Source organism: Triturus cristatus, chromosome 12, assembly GCF_964204655.1.
Source record: "Triturus cristatus chromosome 12, aTriCri1.1, whole genome shotgun sequence".
NCBI lineage: Eukaryota > Metazoa > Chordata > Amphibia > Caudata > Salamandridae > Triturus > Triturus cristatus.
The window spans coordinates 48,212,109-48,233,163 of NC_140595.1; the positions used below are offsets into that span (position 1 = coordinate 48,212,109).

A 21,055-nucleotide genomic window follows, 5' to 3' on the forward strand; every position below is an offset into this window, starting at 1 on the left:
CAGTGTCTTGCATGGCTCTGCGTTTCTGGCGCGGAAAGTCATGTACAGAACGGATGTCAGCGCGTGAGGGCGGCGTCTAAGTAGCTACCACGACATCATCCCGGCGACACGACGCCAGCGACGGATGCGGACCCGACCAACGCCACCTTCCAACGCGCAGAGATACTGCTGATGAAAAAACGTTCCGGATCCAATCTGACGTCTGGGGGTAATTCTAAGGTAAGGAATCTATAACTAACTAATGTTTCTTACAAATATATCGTTACCGAAGGTAAGTAACTTGTTCAATACAGATAAGAAAGAAAGAACCAAGCTGATGCTACAGTTCTCAGTTACCACATGCAATACAGATAAGAAAGAAAGAACCAAGCTAATGCTACAGGCATCAATTACCACATGCAATACAGATAAGAAAGAAAGAACCAGGCTAATGCTACAGGCAGCAATAACCACTTGCAATACAGATGAGAAATAAGGAACCAAGCTAATGCTACAGGCATGCAGGCATCAATAACCACATGCAATACAGACCAGAAAGAAAAAAAGAACCAAGCTAATGCTAAAGGCATGCAGGCATCAACAACCACATGCACTATAGATCAGAAATAAGGAACCAAGCTAATGCTACAGGCATCAATAACTACATGCGATACAGACAGGAAAGAATGAACCAGGCTAATGCTACAGGCATGCAGGCATCAATAACCACATGCACTATAGATCAGAAATAAGGAACCAAGCTAATGCTACAGGCATCAATTACCACATGCAATACAGATAAGAAATAAGGAACCAAGCTAATGCTACAGGCATCAGTAACGACATGCAATACAGACCGGAAAGGAAGAAAGAACCAAGCTAATGCTAAATGCATGCAGGCATCAACAACCACATGCAATACAGATAAGAAAGAAAGAACCAAGGTAATGCTACAGGCATCAATAACCACATGCGATACAGACAGGAAAGAATGAACCAGGCTAGTACTACAGCCATGCAGGCATCAATAACCACATGCAATACAGATGAGAAATAAGTAACCAAGCTAATGCTACAGGGATGCAGGCATCAATAACCACATGCAATACAGATATGAAAGAAATAAAGATTCAAGCTACTGCTACTGGCATCAATAGCCAAATGCAATATAGATAAGAAAGAATGAACCAAGCTAATGCTACAGGCATGCAGGCATCAATAACCACATGCAATACAGAGAGGAAAGAAAGAAAGAACCAAGCTAATGCTACAGGCATCAATGACTACATGCAATACAGATATGAAATAAGAAACCAAGTTAATGCTACAGGCATGCAGGCTTCAATAACCACATGCAATACAGAGAGGAAAGAAAGAAAGAACCAAGCTAATGCTAAAGGCATGCAGGCATCAAAAATCATATGCCATGCAGATAGGAAAGAAAGACAGAACCAAGCTAATGCTACAGGCATCAATAACCACGTGCAATACAGATAAAGATTGAACCAAGCTAATGCTACAGGCAGCAATGACCACATGCAATACAGATAAGAAAGAATGAACCAAGCTAATGCTACAGGCATGCATGCATCAATAACAACATGCAATACAGATAGGAAAGAAAGAAAGAACCAAGCTAATGCTACAGGCATCAATAACCACATGACATACAGATAAGAAAGAATGAACCAAGCTAATGCTACAGGATGCAGGCATCAATAACCACATGCAATACAGATAGGAAAGAAAGAACCAAGCTAATGCGACAGGCATCAATAACCACATGAAATACAGATAGGAAAGAAAGAAACAACCAAGCTAATGCTACAGGCATGCAGGCATAAATAACCATATGTAATACAGATAGGAAAGAAAGAAACAACCAAGCTAATGCTACAAGCATCAATAACCACATGCAATACAGATAGGAAAGAAAGAAACAACCAAGCTAATGCTACAGGCATGCAGGCATAAATAACCACATGTACTACAGATAGGAAAGAAAAAAGAACCAAGCGAATACTGCATGCATCAATAACCACATGCAATACAGATAAGAAAGAAAGCACCAAGCTAATGCTACAGGCATCAATAACCACATGCAGTACAGATAAGAAAGAATGAAAAAACCTAATGCTACAGGCATGCAGGCTTCAATAAAAACATGCAATACAGATAAGAAAGTAGGAACCAAGCTAATGTTACTGCCATGCAGGCATCAGCAACCACAATGCAATACAGATAAGGGATAGGGAACCACGCCAAAGATGCTAGGGGCATGCAAGCATCAACAACCACAATGCAATATAGATAAGGGATAAGGAATCCCACAAAGGGCATGCAGGAATGAACAACCACAATGCAATAGAGTTAGACGGGAAGACATCTCACTAAAGGTACCATGGCATCAAGAAATCAACAATCATACAATAATGAATCATGCTGATGAAAAAATTACTTACCTCTGGTAATGCTCCACTTCACAGACGCACCACCCTCAGAGGTACTGCTTTGGTATCTGTTCACAGCCTCAGGAAACTGCGGTTAGAAGAACAAGTTCAAGGTACTTACCTCCAGTAACACTTCTTCCTGTGGATAATCGAACTGCAGATTCCTCACCCCCCTTTCACCTCCCCGTTCTCTGGAATGATCTCTTCCCATCTAAAGAGGTCCCAGTTTTAGGAATCTGCTCACTGGTTCTTCCAATTTGTGGATGTGCTCTGCGTCTGTGGCCGCAAGCTGGCTTATGGAAAGAAACAGACATCTGCATGCATGCATTGGTGGTCTTTAAATGAGGCTCTGCTGTTCACTTCCAAAGCAGAAACGGAGTCAATGCAGAGTCTCAAAACACCGTTTACCAGCATGCAGGAGCACTGCTTTTTGAGTTTTCCAGATCCAGTCTGGCATCTGGGGATATTCACAAGTTGAGGAATCTCGGTCAGAAGTAATCATCAGAAGCTACATACTCGCAGAAACCAGCAACCCCATTGCAATACATGTAAGAGATAAAGAATTGGAAGGTGGTACAGGCATGTAGGACTCAACAACCACAATGCATGGATGGGAACAGCTTTCTCCACAAGGAAAATAATTTCACAGAGGGGAAAAAAATGTATAAAAGAAATGTTTTTTCATAGGGGATCCTGTTCCCTCTACGTGAACCACGGAGAACTTATGTTCTGCTAATTTTTTTGTAGATTTCATACCTACTAATGAGGAAACTGGAGCAGGCATCGTAAGGAACACTGCAGGAGGAAGCCCCAGAGATCTAAGTCAACAGGATACAAGAGGTAACTTACATTTATCCACTTAAATTATAACGAAGGCCTTCTTGACCTGTCACCCGCACAGAAACAGACACTTGGGTAAAGAATGATCTATTACTTCACACTATATATATAACAAGCATTGGCATAGCCAACAGGTCTCGCCTTTGGGACCTTATAAGTGTTTAGCCACGCAACAGTTAATGTTGTTGCAGTAAGGATATTGTGCTGCATAACTAAATACTTATATGGTCTCAAAGACGAGACCTATTGGCTATGCCAATGCTTGTTAGCTGGTAGCGGCTGGGCAGAGCACGCGCATGTGGTATAAATGGCCGATCGTTGCCATAGTAACCAACGCCGTCACACACATGGCTGCCGGAGACATGGCGCACCTAAACGGACTACAGAGTCAGACACCGAAGTAACCCCTACGATGATAGTGGTATTCAAGCGGGTACCCACTGGGTCTATCCCATAGGATGCAGACTCCGCATTTGATGTGCACTCGCGATGCCTTGTTAGCAACCTGACGCGCAGCTCATCAACAGGCCAGACTTACAAACAAACAAGCACATTCTAACCAAGCTCAAACACATTCTGTAATTAAACCTTTCCATCAAAAAAAAATAATCTATTCATAATGACAAAATAAGGAAACACGTCTCTCTGCACTCACCAAGAGATGTGACCTCTGAGGTCAACCAGCGACATCCGATTAACCAGCAGCGGCAGCATGAACGTACAGTTGGCAGCAGGGGGCGGGAGGGAGAGAGAAAGAGAAAGGGAAAGAGTGAGAAAGAGAGAGAGGGGGAGAGAGAGAGCGAGGGGGAGAGAGAGAGTGAGAGAGAGAGAAAGAGAGAGCGGGAGAGACAGAGAGGCTAAAGGTCCTCCATGCAGCGCATGCGCGCTACGTAGGCGAGACCTAAAAAATGGAATAGCATAATTATTTTTTACTTCACTCTTGCTTGCTGAATTACTCCTAAAAATGTAAGAGAGATTTCTCTCTGGACCTTGATTAATGTTGCCATTAGTTAAGAAACTCCAGCACTTTCATCAGATTTGTTGTTTTATGTTTGTGATGTGCTTGCTCGTTCAGCTGTGTAATCATGGTCATTAGTCATACCTGATGTGCTTTAGGGGTGTGGTGGGTAGGATTTGGGCGATTCCCGAGTCATGTTTCTGCAGATGTGCTCCAGGGCGAGTAGGACTTGGGTGATGCTTGAGTCATGTTCATGCATTTGTGGTTGAGGGTGGAAAGGATTTGGCGATACTCGGGTCAAGTTTGTGGTCCAGTGTAAGAGGGAATTGGGCTACGCTTGAGCTGCATTTATACATATCTGGGGGGGTGCGATGTTTGAGTTTTGTTCGCGCCTGTATAGTCCTGGGCGAGTGGGATTTGCGATCCTTGAGTCATGTTTGTGCATATGTGGTTAAGGGTAGGATTTGTACAATTGTGGTCCAGGGTAGGTGGGATTTGGGCTGTGCTTAAGTTGTGTTGATGCAGATGTAGTTGCGGATTGGCAAGATTTGAGCAATGCAAAAGTCATGTTTGTGCAGATGTGGTTCCTATAGCTCTCTCTGGATGGTGCACCTTAAATGTTTTGTTTAATTGGGTACTACTGTAGTTGCTTCAAAACTGATAAGATAAACTTTTGTCATGGAATCCAAGCCAGACCTCTGACCACTTCATTCCGGTGTTTGGAGTATTTGCAATAAAGGCCAACTGGTGGGTGATGCCACATTACATCGCAAAACCTATGGAAACATCATCAAGCAAAGCAACGTTCTAGAATGCCTATTGTTGGTGATTGTTAGTGGTGCAGTAATAGGTAAAAAAGCACACAAATGCAAATTCCCACGAATATTCGTCATTCCAAGTGTGAGGACTTACAATGGTGTGTTAATACCACGTGTGGTAATTATCATACATTGTAGTAGTTGTAATTCTGGACGCTGTATTTACTCTATCTATCAATCAATCAATCAATCAATCAATCATAGCATTTATAAAGCGCACTACTTACCCGTGGGGGTCTCAAGGCGATGGGGGGTGGGGAATGCTGCTACTGCTTGAAAAGCCAGGTCTTGAGGAGTCTTCTGAAGGTCAGCAGGTCTTGGGTCTGCCGTAGGTGGGTGGAGAGGGTGCTCCAGGTCTTGGTGGCGAGGTGGGGGAACGATCTGCCGCAGGAGGTCGGTCTTCGGATGCGGGGGACTGTGGCGAGGGCGGCGAAGCCGAGATGGTGGTGGGGGTGTAGAAGCTGAGTCGTCTGTTTAGGTACGCTGGTTCGGTGATGTGGAGTGCCTTGTGTGCGTGGGTGAGGAGCTTGAAGGTTATCCTCTTGTTGACGGGGAGCCAGTGCAGGTCTCTCAGGTGGGGTGTGATGTGGCTGCGGCAAGGGATATCGAGGATCAGGCGTGCAGAGGCGTTCTGGATGCGTTTAAGCCGTTTCAGGAGTTTGGCCGAGGCTCCTGCGTAAAGGGCGTTTCCGTAGTCCAACCTGCTGCTGACGAGGGCCTGGGTAACCGTTCTTCTCGTTTCGGTGGGGATCCACCTGTAGATCTTGCGGAGCATGCGGAGGGTGTTGAAGTAGGAGGAAGAGACGGCGTTGACCTGCTTAGTCATGGTGGAGTCGAGGAGGACCCCTAGGTTGCGTGCGTGGTCGGTGGGTGTTGGAGCTGTTTCCAGTGCGGTCGGCCACCAGGAGTCGTCCCAGGCCGAGGGGGTGGATCCGAGGATGAGGAACTCCGTCTTGTCTGAGTTCAGCTTCCGCCGGCTGTTCCTCATCCATTCGGCGACGGCCTTCATTCCTTCGTGGAGGTTGGTTTTAGTGGTGTGGGGGTCCTTGGTGAGGGAGATGATGTTGAGGTCGAGCACTCGGGCGACGTGGGCGAGCGGTGCCATGTAGATGTTAAACAGCGTTGGGCTGAGGGATGAGCCCTGGGGTACGCCGCAGATGATCTTGGTAGCTTCGGAGCGGAAGGGGGGGGAGGCGGACGCTCTGTGTTCTGCCGGAGAGGAAGGAGGTGGTCCAGTCCAGGGCCTTCTCTTGGATCCCGGCGTCGTGGAGGCGTGTGTGTAGTGTGCGGTGGCAGACTGTGTCGAAGGTGGCTGACAGGTCCAGGAGGATGAGGGCCGCGGTTTCTCCGTTGTCTAGCAGGGTCCTGATGTCATCGGTGGCGGCGATGAGGGCGGTCTCGGTGCTGTGGTTGCTGCGGAACCCGGACTGGGATGGGTCCAGGATGCTGTTTTCCTCGAGGTAGCGGGTCAGTTGTTTGTTGATGGTCTTCTCGATGACCTTCACCGGGAACGGGAGCAGGGAGATGGGTCCGCCTTGGGTTTCTTGATTAAGGCGTTGATCTCGGCGTGCTTCCAGCTCTCCGGGAAGGTTGCCGTCTCGAAGGAAATGTTGATGGCCTTCCGGAGATGGGGTGCGATGGCGGTGCTGGCTTTATAAATGTCATTAACATAACATAACAACACAGCTGTTGTTCAGGCTGGGGTTTTCGATAAATGTACCCAAATCTCACCTGTTGCCCTCTCAGCGCAACCTGTTTATAGGAGCAGTACTGGACACTAATGTGAGTAGTGCCTTCCCGCCTCCACAGAAGATTCAAGACATCCAGGCTATGATTCCACTTTTTCAGAATGGAGTGGCTGTTCCAGTCCTGAAGGTTTTGCACCTGCTCGGTCTGCATACTGTTGGTCCATCTTGCGCGCTGGCATATGAGGGCCCTCCAGTGGTACCTCCGTAAGCAGTGGTTTCAACACAACAGAGATCTCGAGGAGGTGGTCAGAATCTCCAGAGACACTGCAGAGGATCTGCTATGGTGGAGTGTTCCAGGCAACCTGTCTCAAGGGAAGCCGTTTCACCCTCTTTCTCCGGTAGCCACAGTGATAACGGATGCCTCCACTCTAGGGTGGGGAGCTCATCTGGGGATCTGGAGGTCAAAGCTCTTTGGTCTCAAGAGGAAAGATTGTTTCACACCAATCTGCTAGAATTGTGGGCGATACGTTTAGCTCTCAAGGCCTTCCTTCCCTTCGCGGTCAGTCGGTTCAGGTCTTAACGGACAACACTACCACGATGAGGTACATCAAAGAACAGGGAGAAGTAGGGTTATGTCATCTCTGCAGAGATGCTCTGCAACTCTTGTCCTGGGCTCAGGACCATCAGATTTGCGTAATTGCAAATCATCTGGCTGGAGTGCTGAATGTGCGTGCGGACAGTTTCAGTCGACTGTATTCGGCCGATCAAGGGTGGCGTCTCCATTCAGAGGTGGTTCTTCACATTTTCAGAATGTGGGGGGTTTCCTCAGTTGGGCCTAATTGCCACTCACGAGAACGCGCACTGTCTGTCATTCTGCAGTATCCGATGCAGGGAGCGTTGGGGGAACGCTTTTTAGTTAGATTGGGGCTCTCAGCTTCTTTAAGTGTTTCCCCCCATACCCATGATTCCTCGAGTTCTGAGGAAGATTCTCCAAGACCGGGCCCAAGTCATACTGATCACCCTGGATTGGCCGCGAAGGGCGTGGTACACAGACCTCCTTTACCTCCCGTTGCACCCTCCGCTTCGTCTCCCTCCAAGGGGAGACCTGCAATCGCAGGGGCAGGTTCTACATCCCCACCTCTAGGGCCTGCACCTACATGCCTGGAGATTGAACTGGGTAACCAGGGTTCTTTCTCTCTCCCACCAGATGTGGTGGACATTATTTTATCAGCTAGAAGACACTCCACCAAATCTGTTTTTTCTGGTAGGTGGGCAAGATTTGTGAAATAGTGTGGAGAGAAGTCTATTGACCCCTTGAAGGCCCATTTATCTGATGTTCTGAGTTTTTCTCTTTCCTTGGCACAACAGGGTTGTGCAGTGGCAACTGTTAAGGGCTACTTATCTGCCTTGTCGGCTTTTCTCTGTTTACCAAATAAACCCTTGTTGTTCAAGTCTCCCATAGTTAAGAGATTCACTAAGGGTCTCACTAATAGGTTTCCTCCCACTCCATTTATCATGCCTCAGTGGGATTTGAATCTAGTTCTTACGTTTTTCATGGGTTCACCCTGTGAACCTTTGCATAGTTGTCCTTTAAGGTTTCTAGCTTTTAAAACTATATTTTTCGTGGCAATCACATCGGCTAAGAGGGTGAGTGAATTGCAGGCTCTTAGTTACAAGCCTCCTTTTACTTCTCTCCATGCGGATAAGATGGTTCTTAGGACCAGAGCTGCTTTCCTGCTTACTTCAGGCTGGATGATCAACTCTTTGTAGGGTACGTGGGCAAGATGAAGGGCAAGACTGTCCACAAAAGAATGCTGTCCAGGTGGATCATCCTCTGTATCAAGATCTGCTATGCCTTGGCCAAGAAGGAGCCTCCTAAAGGTATTCAAGCTCATTCCAGCTGAGCTAAGTCTTCTTCTTCGCGATTCCTTGGTCCCCGATTTCATGCTTACTGGGGTGGTTCCTGCACCCGGCCAAATGTAAGGCGACCAATAGATTCACTGATCTGGATATGATTCTTGCAAAACTGGAAATTACGATCCATTGGAAGGCCACCTGAGGTCCTAGAGTGGCTAAATGGTGGGATGAACTTGTTAAATGGGCAGGGATCAGAATTAGTGTGCTGCTTAGAGAGGCAAAGAGAGGGCACAGCTTGATTGACCTAGCGCGAGCATGGGAAAATCTGGTTGACTGTTTGAAAGAACTGGACCCATACACCCCGGAGGGTTCCCCACTGCCTGAAAACATGTCGAAAGGTGGCAGTGCTTGAGGGGCACTGGACTGAGGAAGGGTATTGGATTAGTGAGAGCCCCACCTGACTCAGGCACGAAAATAGCTAGGAGTGTGATCGCTTGACGTTCTACAGAGCTGGACTTCATGAATGTAAATATAAATGTAATTGAAAAGCACAGCATTGGTCATGGGGGGGTGGATATGTGGGAGGGTTGTTAAATGTGGTGGGGAGAGCCTGATATGTGCAATAAAATGCGTAGAGATCAGTTATTGCTTAACCTTCCCATATTTGTTCAATTGATTTTACCTCACTTGAACTGGGGAGAGCTCTAATATCATAATGGGCCTACCGGCCGTTTATAGTTGAAAATAACAAAAACCTGTTGCAAAAAACATAAAAATGATGCAACCCTGCACCAAGCAATTTTCTTTTTTATATTTTCAAAAAGTAAATTCCCGAAACCTGATTTTCTTCTTGAAAATGAAAAAAGTAATGCTCCTCTCGCCATGTGATTCTTTTCACAAATGGGGAGGTGGAGGGAGAGGCGGGAAGGGGGTAGCATAATTTGCTTTATACGGTCCCTCACTACCAAGGTTTGTCTGGCGGTGACAGACAGTAAAAGAATGGTTACATGTCCGCCCATTCTGATTGGGTGGGTGGACATGTCGCCATTTCTCCAACAGCTCTTACTCTGCTGGGCCGTTGGAAAGGTTTGGCTTGGGCGGTAACAGATTAGTCACAGCCATCGCCAAACATAAGGTCTGCCCGCAATTAAATTGGGCGGGTGTACTATTATGTTGGCAGTGTGTATACTTCGACGCCGTTGCAATGGAGTATACATACCGCCAACATATAACTCAGGCCCTAAGATTTCTCTTTTGGAAGAATTCAAAGTCAAATCAAATTTAGTTTGTTTCGGAACATAATCCATAAAACTCAATCTCAGTAACATTCAGTATGAGCAGTCAGGAACTGTCTGATTGTTTAAACCTCTGATCAAGATAAGATTTATCAGTCAAAATATTAGCATGCTTACTTTCGGAGTTGAAATTTAAAGTGGCCATCTGATGACTGATGTCACAATATGTCTCAAACTCGAGCTGAAGACATCCAACAGCATTCTAGAACACCTATTGGTGATTGTGAGCGATGCAGAACTAGGTAAAGACCAAAGCATGCTCTTTTATCACTGGGTGGCCCCTTTAAAGCATTGCATGAGCTGCACAGGTACAAGGTATGGGGAGGGGTCTGGAGGAGGTGCTACTCTTTTGACAGCTTGACTCTGGGTTGGGGCGGCGACAGCAGGGCAGCACTGGTGTGGGTGCTGCTGGAGGATGTCTTGAGGTGGTCTGCTGTGGTTAGAGTGGCCGAGGGCACCAGGGATGCCTGAAACAAGGGATGATCGAGTGCCACACGCTGCCCTTCTCTTAATCAGGCACAGTTCCCAGATGAAGGTTTTATTTATACTTTGGTCAAACTCTGTGAACTTCTCAGTTTGTGACATCCTAGGGTACCACCCAGTATAGATGGGGGAGAAACAGTGAACTATGCAGATATCTTTTGTGCTAGCAGCTAACTAGAACCTGGTATTTCAAAATGTGAAATTAATCAATTATTCTCAGCTGAATACTACATAAACAGTACAGATAGTAAGTATTATGTCTTAGGATGCCAGGATATATGATTTTCAAAAACACATTTATTAAAGGTATATAAAATGCTACTAACAATTGAAATCATGGTGCATAAAGTTAACACACAGATCAAATCATTGATATTGTGACCCCATGTTAAAATGCTTCCATTTATATCTGATTTTAGGTTGAGTCCATACAAATGTCTTTTAAGAAACCATATTTGGACAATGACTTTATCCAGCTTTTTAACACTATAAGAAGTGTCCTCATTTGATTTGTCCTTCTTGTATAGTTAGTTGGTTGGCCTCGAGGATGTCAACACATTTAGGCCTTTTGTGTGCTTTGGTACGCAATATGATGATATCCTGCGAGGTGTTCCCAGCACTACTGAGTTCCGTTTTGTGAAACACAAAAAAAGTATAAATTTACAAATCTGAGGACTTTGAAACTTCCCACTCTGCGTTCTGAAGTGAATGATTAGTTTCCACTGGATTGAAAGCTACATAACTACAGCTTCATTTAATCTGGTGATCAATGTCTTCAGGTTGATGGTGCCAAATGATAAAGAAACCAGGGCAGTGTCACTATCCCCATTAGACGCGAGACTTCATGTTTTAATGCGAAAATTGTATGAATGAAGTTACCTGGTGTGGTGGCCTGGCTGACACCCTTTACTTTTGTTTCATTTATTGGCACAGTTTAATCTGTTTTGTTGTGTCTGATAAGGAACCACCAGGCCTCAATTCAGTAGCCGGAACCCACCACCGCTCCCTTCAGTCCCGCCACCGGATGACGAGGAGGAGGAGGATGAGGATGAAGAGGATGACGAAGAGGAAGATCAACAGCTGTACATGAACGATGATGGTAAGCCAGTTAATGAATTTGTCACGGTAGTGGCTGGCATAATGTTGGCATAGCTTTGTGTAACATTTGGAAATGGAGGATGTAATAAACTGGAGAGTAGGCAATTCTTTGTATGCACTTGTAAGCATCAAGAGGTACCAACTTCTTATAGAAGATATAAGCAGAAGGTAACCTAAAACCCCACTAGGAAAAGGCACACAATACCCAGTCCTGATCTAGTCCAGCTTTGCCAGCTGTCCCAGATGTATTCAGCAAGTCAACCGAATACTTCTGAGCTCACAATTGCCACACACAGCACAACTGCATGGTCTGTTCTCAACATTCAACCAGCATCAGACAACAGTCCATATTAGGCTAGTTCGTCAGTATTGTATCTTTTATAGATTCACATGCTTGAATCTTCCCCATTGTCATGGTGGAAGTCCCACGGCGGGGAAGATTCAAGCATGTGAATCTATAAAAGATTTCAATACTGGAGAACCACAGTGTACAGGTAAGTAACTTTGTTTTTCTCTAGTATTGTATCTTTTATAGATTCACATGCTTGAATCTTCCCCGCCGTGGGACTCCCACCATGACAACGGGGAACATACAAGCATGTGAATCTATAAAAGATATCAATACTAGAGAACCACAGCGTACAAGTAATTAACTTGTTTTTTTCTCAAAACTCAACCTGTAGTTATCAAACAAATAGAAGTTCTAGAATCTTCATTGGTTATGATGAAATGGGTATAGAAAATCAGGTGCCATCAAAGGGCAGTCCAGAATCCTCATTCCTCGTTATGACGCACAGAGGATGGATATCCAAGAGTCATCAAACACAGTGATGTTCCAGAATCCTCATTGCTGGCGCTGATGCACTGGATATGGTGAGCCAAGCGCCATTAAATAAAGGGACACTCCAGAATTCTTGTAGTTGGTGATGGCACATTAAAGATGGTGATCCAAATTCCATTAAACAAAGGAACATTCCAGAATCTTCATTGTTGATGATGGTGCATTGAGGATGGAGATCCAAGTTCCATTAAACAAAGGGACATTCCAGAATCTTCATTGTTGATGATGGTGCATTGAGGATGGAGATCCAAGTTCCATTAAACAAAGGGACATTCCAGAATCTTCATTGTTGATGATGGTGCATTGAGGATGGAGATCCAAGTTCCATTAAACAAAGGGACATTCCAGAATCTTCATTGTTGATGATGGTGCATTGAGGATGGAGATCCAAGTTCCATTAAACAAAGGGACATTCCAGAACCTTCATTGTTGATGATGGTGCATTGAGGATGGAGATCCAAGTTCCATTAAACAAAGGGACATTCCAGAATCTTCATTGTTGATGATGGTGCATTGAGGATGGAGATCCAAGTTCCATTAAACAAAGGGACATTCCAGAATCTTCATTGTTGATGATGGTGCATTGAGGATGGAGATCCAAGTTCCATTAAACAAAGGGACATTCCAGAACCTTCATTGTTGATGATGGTGCATTGAGGATGGAGATCCAAGTTCCATTAAACAAAGGGACATTCCAGAATCTTCATTGTTGATGATGGTGCATTGAGGATGGAGATCCAAGTTCCATTAAACAAAGGGACATTTCCAAATCCTCGTTGTTGATGATGGTGCATTGAGGATGGAGATCCAAGTTCCATTAAACAAAGGGACATTCCAGAATCTTCATTGTTGATAATGGTGCATTGAGGATGGAGATCCAAGTTCCATTAAACAAAGGGACATTCCAGAATCTTCATTGTTGATGATGGTGCATTGAGGATGGAGATCCAAGTTCCATTAAACAAAGGGACATTTCCAAATCCTCGTTGGTGATGATGCACTGGGTACTAAGGACCAGAATCCTCATTGTTGATGATAATACATCGGTTCTGCAGCGTCAAGAGCCATTAGACAAAGGGACATTCCAGAATCCTTCTTGTTGCTGATGGCACACTGGGTATGGAGAGCCAGGTGCCATCAAGCAAAGAATATTCCAGAATACTTATTGTCATTGATGACATATTGGGGGGTGGAGTCAGGTTCCATCCAACAAAGGACATGGTATGATAAAGACATCTAGACATCATCAAACAATTGGTCATTCAGGACTCCTGATTGTTAGCGTTGTAGATGAAGCAGGATTCGGTAAAGACAGCCAGGCACAGTCAAAATAAGGGGCATTTGGAAATCGTATTTGTTGGTGATGCAGGTTTGGAAAAGAACTTTACCGCTTTAAAAGGGGTATTTTAGATTCTTGAGGTGTACAGTCACCAGAAAACAAGAGTGTATTCTAGAAAAGATTGTTCATAGTACATGCACTGGCAAAGTACCGCAGTAGCAACAAGCTACTAAATTAGAATCTTTATTAAGGAAGAACCTGCAGACGCAACTTGCTGATTACTTGGGGAGACAGCCGCACTCACAGAGAGAACCTTGCCAGAAGGGATGGCATGGCACCCTTACTATTCTTTCTTTGTGACCTGACTGCCAGGCCTCCTTACACGAGGGATACTCTAGACTACCAAGAGTACACGCCAGTGTATTAGACAGCAGACTAAATCAAAAGACGTATTTTGCACTCACAGAGCTGCAGTGGAAATATGTGCTTTTGTAAGTCATAGTTGAGACAAGACAGGAACTTAATCTTGCCAGAGCCTTCACGTGATACTCAGACCGGAAGTAAGATCACCTGGGGGTCAACAATCACTTCCGTTTGTAAGAGCTAACCACATGAGTGATTTTCTAGACATTCTGATTTAAAGAGCTGTGTTTCCTCATCCAGGCAGTGTTTAGCAGAGGGAAGGCTTGTCTTGGTGGATCCTGCGCATAAGTGTCAATGTGGGCATGATTTGGAATCTGAGGATTAAAGTCAGTCTGAGTATGGTTTGAAGACGAGAGTAGGGTGTACTTTAGACTTTGAAATAGGGTGTCAGGTGCCCGCATGGTGTAGTAGAGGTGTGAAGTTGTCTTGCACTTAAGTGTGCATATGGCCTGCAGTCCTACCTGCAGATGTGGGACCAGGTTGCAGTTGTACTGGTAGTTACAGGTGTCGAGCAGTTGAACATAGAGGCATGAGCCAAGTTTGCAGTTGTGCATACACCTGTGGAGGCAGCTTGCATTTTTACACACAGGTGGTGAGAAGACACACAGCTTTACATACAGACGCAGAGCTGGGGGTGCAATTTTTCATGCAGGTCTAGGTTTTGAGTTCAGTTGCATATCCAAGAGTGGATCTGGCTTGTTGATCATCAGACAGGGGAGGCGGGTCCATGCAGTTTTAGAGACGGTTTTACATACAGTGTGGGGCTAGCATACCATTGTACATACATGTCACTTCACCTGTACATGCAGACATGAATCCAGCATGCAATGTTACATGCAGGTGTAAAGCAGGCATGGAGATTGACATACAGGCGTGGAGTTGACATGCAGTTGTGCAGAGCAGTGTTTGGTCGGCTTGTTTTATAAGTGGAGCTGGCTTGCAATTGTACATGTACATTTGAGGCTGGCATTGTGTTGCTAATGCATATATGGACCCAGCTTGCCCTCGTACATACACTTGCAGAGCGGTAATGCAGATTTTCACACATGGGCGGTGCAGCCATGCAGTTTTATAAACAGGTGTAGAGTAGCGAGGCAGTTTTACAACAAGGTGTGGAACCAGCTTGCATATTATATTTGTCAAACCCCACTCAAAGATCATACATGCAGACTTAAAAGCGATAGCAGAGCACAAGTGGCATTAACATATTTACTCTCTTTGTTTGACTACAGCGGTAAAGAAATCATCAGTCGGTCCTTGGACTTTGCCCAGAACGCAGACTAAGTTACCACCCACACCTGTACCACCACCCATGCCAGCAGGTAAGCTCATGGAATTCTACTTCTACTCTATGATTGTGCATGGTACATCACCGCCATCACCATGCCCAACAGTCATAATGCCATCTAGCTAACATTCCTCTGTTGCTAAGAACCCCTCATGATATCTCAACAATAGGGTACCCCTGCAAAGGTAAGTGTGCACATTGGGCTAGGGGTTCACCATTCGAAGTGCAGTTTTACAAGGTTCCACTGAACTTTGAGTGTAATCAGGTGGTATTGTTAATTCTTCTTGGGGCTGTTATTTCTGTCCCATGATCTGTATCTTCACTACACGTCACTCTTTGTCTGTGTATGAGTCAGTATCTCTCTATGACCAAATTTGTGATTGTCCCTCTCAATCCCAGAGTTAGTCTGTGCATTCACTATTCCACTGTCCTGGTGTGTGCCAGTGAATCTATTTCCCAGTATGTGAACACTGTCTTATTATTCCACTAAAGTTGTGTGTCCTGCTCCTAGTCTTGGTGTATTTTCTGTCTTGGTATTAGTGTTCGCATGTCCTACTGTTTGCATTAGTGACTGTTTGTTCTAGTATGTGGGTCAGTGTCTATTGTACAACTGCTGTTTGTGTTTCCCTTTCTCAGTGTTTGTGCGTTTTCCATCTCACAATATATTCCCGGTCCACGATTTAGTCCTATTCTCTGTACGAGTGTTCATGAATGCCCACACTTAGGGTCGGTACACTTGATGTCTCATTGGCATTGTATTCATATCCTAGTGTAAGTGTATCCACCATCTCTGTATTCTCTGTTTCAGTGTACAAGACTCACTACATGTGTCTCCTACTGTTTCAGATTTATATCTCTTGCATTTGTTCACTTGTGTCTGCGATGCTGTCCTAATGTGTGTGTCTCTCTGTCACCATTAACATGATATTAATGTCAGATTCATTAAAGTGTTGTGTTGTGTGGGTGGTGTTCCATTCATTCAGTCTGAGTGTACGCGCCTCTTTATGTTGGCCCGTTTTCCATTCATGAAACCATAACTCCCTGTCTGAGTACTTATATCCCCATTCCTTTCTGATTGGTTCCCTGTCCCAAAAAGTATAATCACGTACACTGTCAATGTATTTCCTATCCTAACCTCACTCCACCAGTGTATTTCTGTCCCAGGGTCAACCAGTCCCAATGTAACTGACTCTGTCAATGTGATGTGACACAAAAGAATGGTTAGCTCCTATTTAAAATGTGCAGACGGACTGCTCAAATCACATACACACGCATTGGACTAGTGGGCCCCTAAAAGAGCATGTAAAAAGATGTGGACGGAGCATGATTCTAATCTGGGAAGAGAAGAATTCTACATTAGTTTTGTTTCTATACGTAGGGAAAATCAAAGTGTTTTGGAAGGGCCAGAAAACAAAGATTTATAACTGAAAAGGGCATTCATTTTTTACCAATCTTTTGTGATTATTTGGGAGGCTACAGAAATTGTCATGTTGGAAATAATTATCTAGTATTATGTTTGAAACAACTTATTGATGTTAACAGGGATATTATTGCTTGGCACAAACCCATAAAATTACATTTGAATTAGATGAAATCCTTTTGTTTAGGTCTGGTGACTTTTCCCTTCAGTTACTAAATATTGATTGCACTAAATGATTCCCATTTTTAGGCTTAATATTCCCTCCGGTTATCGGTAGTCGAAAGAAGATCTGGAAGTGACATTACAGAAGAGAAGTAGTAAACTATCCTGATGAAGGCCATAGTACAATAACAATGAGTGAAACGTCATCTTTTTATTTTCAGATTTGATTTTGGTACAGCGAAGCAGCCTGGAAGGGTCATGCAATAGCTTGGACTTTTCAATGAACGTTGACATTCAAATATATATTAGGTTAGCACTAGCCTGTGGGAATTTTGTCAGCCACTGAGGCTCTGAATAGTTTCTGTTATAAATGAGGAAATTCTTTCCTTTGTCTCATTTATAGTAAAGTATGCCTTGTCTGAAATCTGTATTTTGTTTTATCATTTGAATGCAAATATAAACATATATATAAATATGCAATAAGAAAAATTGCTGTATTACAAAACAAATCCCATTCCTAATATCTCCATAAAATTTGCATTGGTTAAAACTTGAGTGCTAGTAAGTTCAGAGGGTTTAGGCGAGAGAACATAGGAAGCCAGTGGGACATGTTTCTAGCATAGGCTTCACAAATAAGTCAGTTCCACCTCTGACTTACCACATTTTAGACATATTGCTCCCCGCCCCAAGATCCCCTGCCAGTCTTGCCTCATAACATCAAAGAGACCAACAGTAAACCATAATCCAACACAGCCTACAAAATCTCTGGAGACTAGTGGGTGGCTGTAAGGAATTGATATATTCTTTTTAAGTATGTGCATTGTGATGTGTGATTAGGTTTGTAACACAAATTGGAAACAATGTTGCAAGATGGGGTTGCATAAAAATACAATTAATATAATACATTCTGGGGCAGAGATTATATATATTTTACACTATGTACTGGAACAAAACAGATGGGGCCAGGTCCTGAGAACTATGTGTGCATGTAGGTTTGATTTAGAGGCACAGGCAGATTTCTTTTTTAATTAGTGTAAATTAATTCGTATTTGCTATTTTCAAAAGTTGATTTTGCACTCATGAAATGGATTTACATGGACAGAGTTTATTGAGGAAGTAAATTTACGAGCAATGGTGGGGTGTGGCCCTTACCTGGTGGTAATTCACTGTAATTGTGTGAATAATCAAAAGCCTGCATATTTTTGTGGCTTTTCAAACTTGTCTCTTATCCTTCCACTTGCTGGAAAAGGTAAGAGGTTTACTCCTGTCAAAGGCAGAAGCACATATTGCCCAGAAAAGACAAGAAATACAGGGTGCCTGAGGATTCTCCTGCGTGCCTTACAGGTCATCCCAAACTGGATTCAGTAATTTCCCAAGCAGCACAGAGGAGATCGAAGAATCCTTCAACCCCCATCACGTCCCCACCAGACAAAGAAGGACGCCGCTTGGATACAATTGGAAAGTGATTCTCATCCATGTTGAATGCCCTGGCCATTCTTGGCTGTTATGATCGGCAGATGTGGTCCGACATCGGGACCATGTTTGATCACATCCCTGAGGAAAATAAACAGTAATTTCGAAAGATTCTAGCTGAGGGGGAACACACAGCTGCTCAAATAACAGACTGCGCCATGCACATAGCCACCACAGGCTTTAGATAACTAGCCGGTGCAGCTGTACTAAGGCACCAAGGATGGCTTGGGGCAACACCATTTTGTCAAGAAGTCCTGGACATGGCGAATGATGGTGACAGTGTATTTGGAGAGCATATTGACGAAGCTCAACTAGCCATCAAAACCGATACTGACACAGCCAAGTTGCTGAAGATTCTGCAGTATCATAAGGTGCCCTTTCGGGGAGCTCGTGGACTTAGTTTCTCTGGATATAAAGGTGCTTTTCAACGCACCCAACAGTACCAGTCCTTTCAACCACAATATCGGTAAGGCAATCAACAACCAGCATATCAGCAACCAACTACAGCTGTTTTTTTCAGACCGGGCTCTCGCGAAAACCACCATCACAGGGACACGACTTAGGTTGCAAGCAGTGGCCGCATCCGTGTACCAGCTACTGCGTTCCCTCCCCCAGCCGATGCAAACATTTTCAATCACATCCATCAGTGGCGCAGCATTACAGCGGACAGATGGGTCCTGGACTTGATATCCTATGACCACACTCTAGAGTTTGTCCAGCGTCCACCAAACACTCCACCCAGCGGATCACACCCCTCTCGTCTTCACTTACTAAAACAGGAGGCGAAAGTTATGCTAATAGAGGGAGAAATAGAGAAAGTTCCTGTAGCACAAAGAAGTAAAGGTTTTTACTCCTGTTTTTCCTGATGCACAAGAAATCGGGGGAGTGGAGACCTATTTTAGACCTCAGGCAGCTTAACAAATTCCTCAGGAATTAAACCTTCAGGATGGTTCGGCTATCTGAGATCCTTCATCGCCTCAATAGTGGAGTTTACATGATATCGCTGGACCTGGAGTATGCCTACTTTCATGTTGCTATTCGTCCTGAACACAGAAAGTTCCTTCGATTCACAGTGGCTGGTACCCATTATCAGTTCTGAGTCTTTCCCTTTGGCCTGAAATCTGCTCTGCAAATATTCCCCAAATTCCTGGCCCCAGTTGCTGCCGCCTTACGGAACCAGGGTCACCAAGTGTTTCCATATTTGAATGACTGGCTCCTCAAAGTGCCAACGGCTCATTTAGCTGCCAGGACTACAAGAGACTGCACAATACTATTCCACAAGCTGGACCTTACCAAAAACCAAGTCAGACAGTGACTTTCCTGGGGGCCCACTTATATACCACCCAGAGCAAGGCTTTCCTCTAACGAGACAGACAGCAGGGATTGCAAAACTTGTCTCTTAATCTATCAAAAAAAGGTGCACTTCAGTGAGGACATACATGTCGCTTCTAGGCATGCTGTCTTCAGCGATCAACCTAGTACCTCAAGCTCGTCTCGACATGAGGCCATTGCAAGAAGAGCTTCTATTACAATGGATTCAAACAACGGGATCCTTTGACGACGTGATCTCGATCACTCCACGCATGAGGGAGGCTTTCAGATGGTGGAGCATAAGGTCGCACTTTCTCAGGGACGCTCCTTTCTACCTTGGTTCCAGAATTCATCGTCACCAAAGGTACCTCCATGGAGGGCTGGGGAGGCCATCTCCAAGACCTCCAGATTCCGGGTAAATGGTGCTCATCCCAACGACGAATGCATATCAACAGGCTGGAGCTCAAAGCCATTTTTCTTTCCCTGCAGTCTTTCCTTCCTCAGGTAGAAGGGTCACCGGTGTTGGTCCGTACGAACACCACCACAAGCATGTTCTAGATCAACAAACAGGAAGGAATCAAGATTCTTACTCATTCTCAAGAGGAGTTGGAGTTGGAGTTGGAGCTGGTTAACAGATCAGGGAATATCTCTAAAAGCTGAGCAAATCCCAGGACTTCGGAATACTGGGGCAGACGCCCTCAGCAGGACAAAAGACAGCTGCAACGAGTGGGAGCTGGACTAGGACCAACTGGACAGGATCTACTCACAATGGGAGAAGCCGGCGCTGTACCCTTTAGCGACCAACACCAATATGAAATGCCAGTTCTTTGCAAGTAGACTCCCTCTCCTCTCCCACACTCTTGGGAGAATGCCCTTTCAATGCGTTGGTCTGGTATATAGGCTACCGCCTTTTCCCCATCCCATTGATTCCCAAGGTCCATTTGTTTCAGTAAAGTTAGCTTCTTTAATTAGAGGAGTTCCTTTATATTTTGTTAATTTTGGCCTGTGTTTCAAATGTGGTATTTCCTAACTGCTTAATGAAAATGTTGTACTTGTTCACGAGTATGATAGAAATGTTTATTCTACATGTTATGCGTTTACATACATATGGTTATGCACCAGTACTTTCATAGGAATATTTCTTTGTATACGCACTTTCATATAGCTTTAGTACTACCCACCATTCACTAAGAGTACTCGTACTGCTTGGAATAAGTTGCTTACCTGTAACTGCAGTTATCCAGTATTGATATCTTTCATGGATTCACATGCAACCCACCCTGAGAGGCTCCCCTTATCTCCTCCCTTCTCCTTATCTCCTCCTGCTCCCCTGAGAGGCTTTCCTTATACTTCAGTATTTCTAGCCACACTTGTGCTGGAAAATATGAGGGA

The 21,055-nt window shown here is 44.6% G+C and overlaps 1 protein-coding gene across 3 annotated transcripts in view; it reads left to right on the forward strand.

Moving 5' to 3' along the window:
- The window catches only part of STAP2 (signal transducing adaptor family member 2), a 236,553-nt gene that overhangs the window by 170,290 nt on the left and 45,208 nt on the right, over nucleotides 1-21,055 (forward strand). For all 3 annotated transcript variants that reach the window (XM_085638762.1, XM_085638760.1, XM_085638761.1), the window contains exons 9-11: nucleotides 3,177-3,269; nucleotides 11,330-11,467; nucleotides 15,242-15,331. In XM_085638762.1, the coding sequence (XP_085494888.1) occupies nucleotides 3,177-3,269; nucleotides 11,330-11,467; nucleotides 15,242-15,331 (321 nt within the window). The remainder of the gene's footprint in view (nucleotides 1-3,176; nucleotides 3,270-11,329; nucleotides 11,468-15,241; nucleotides 15,332-21,055) is intronic.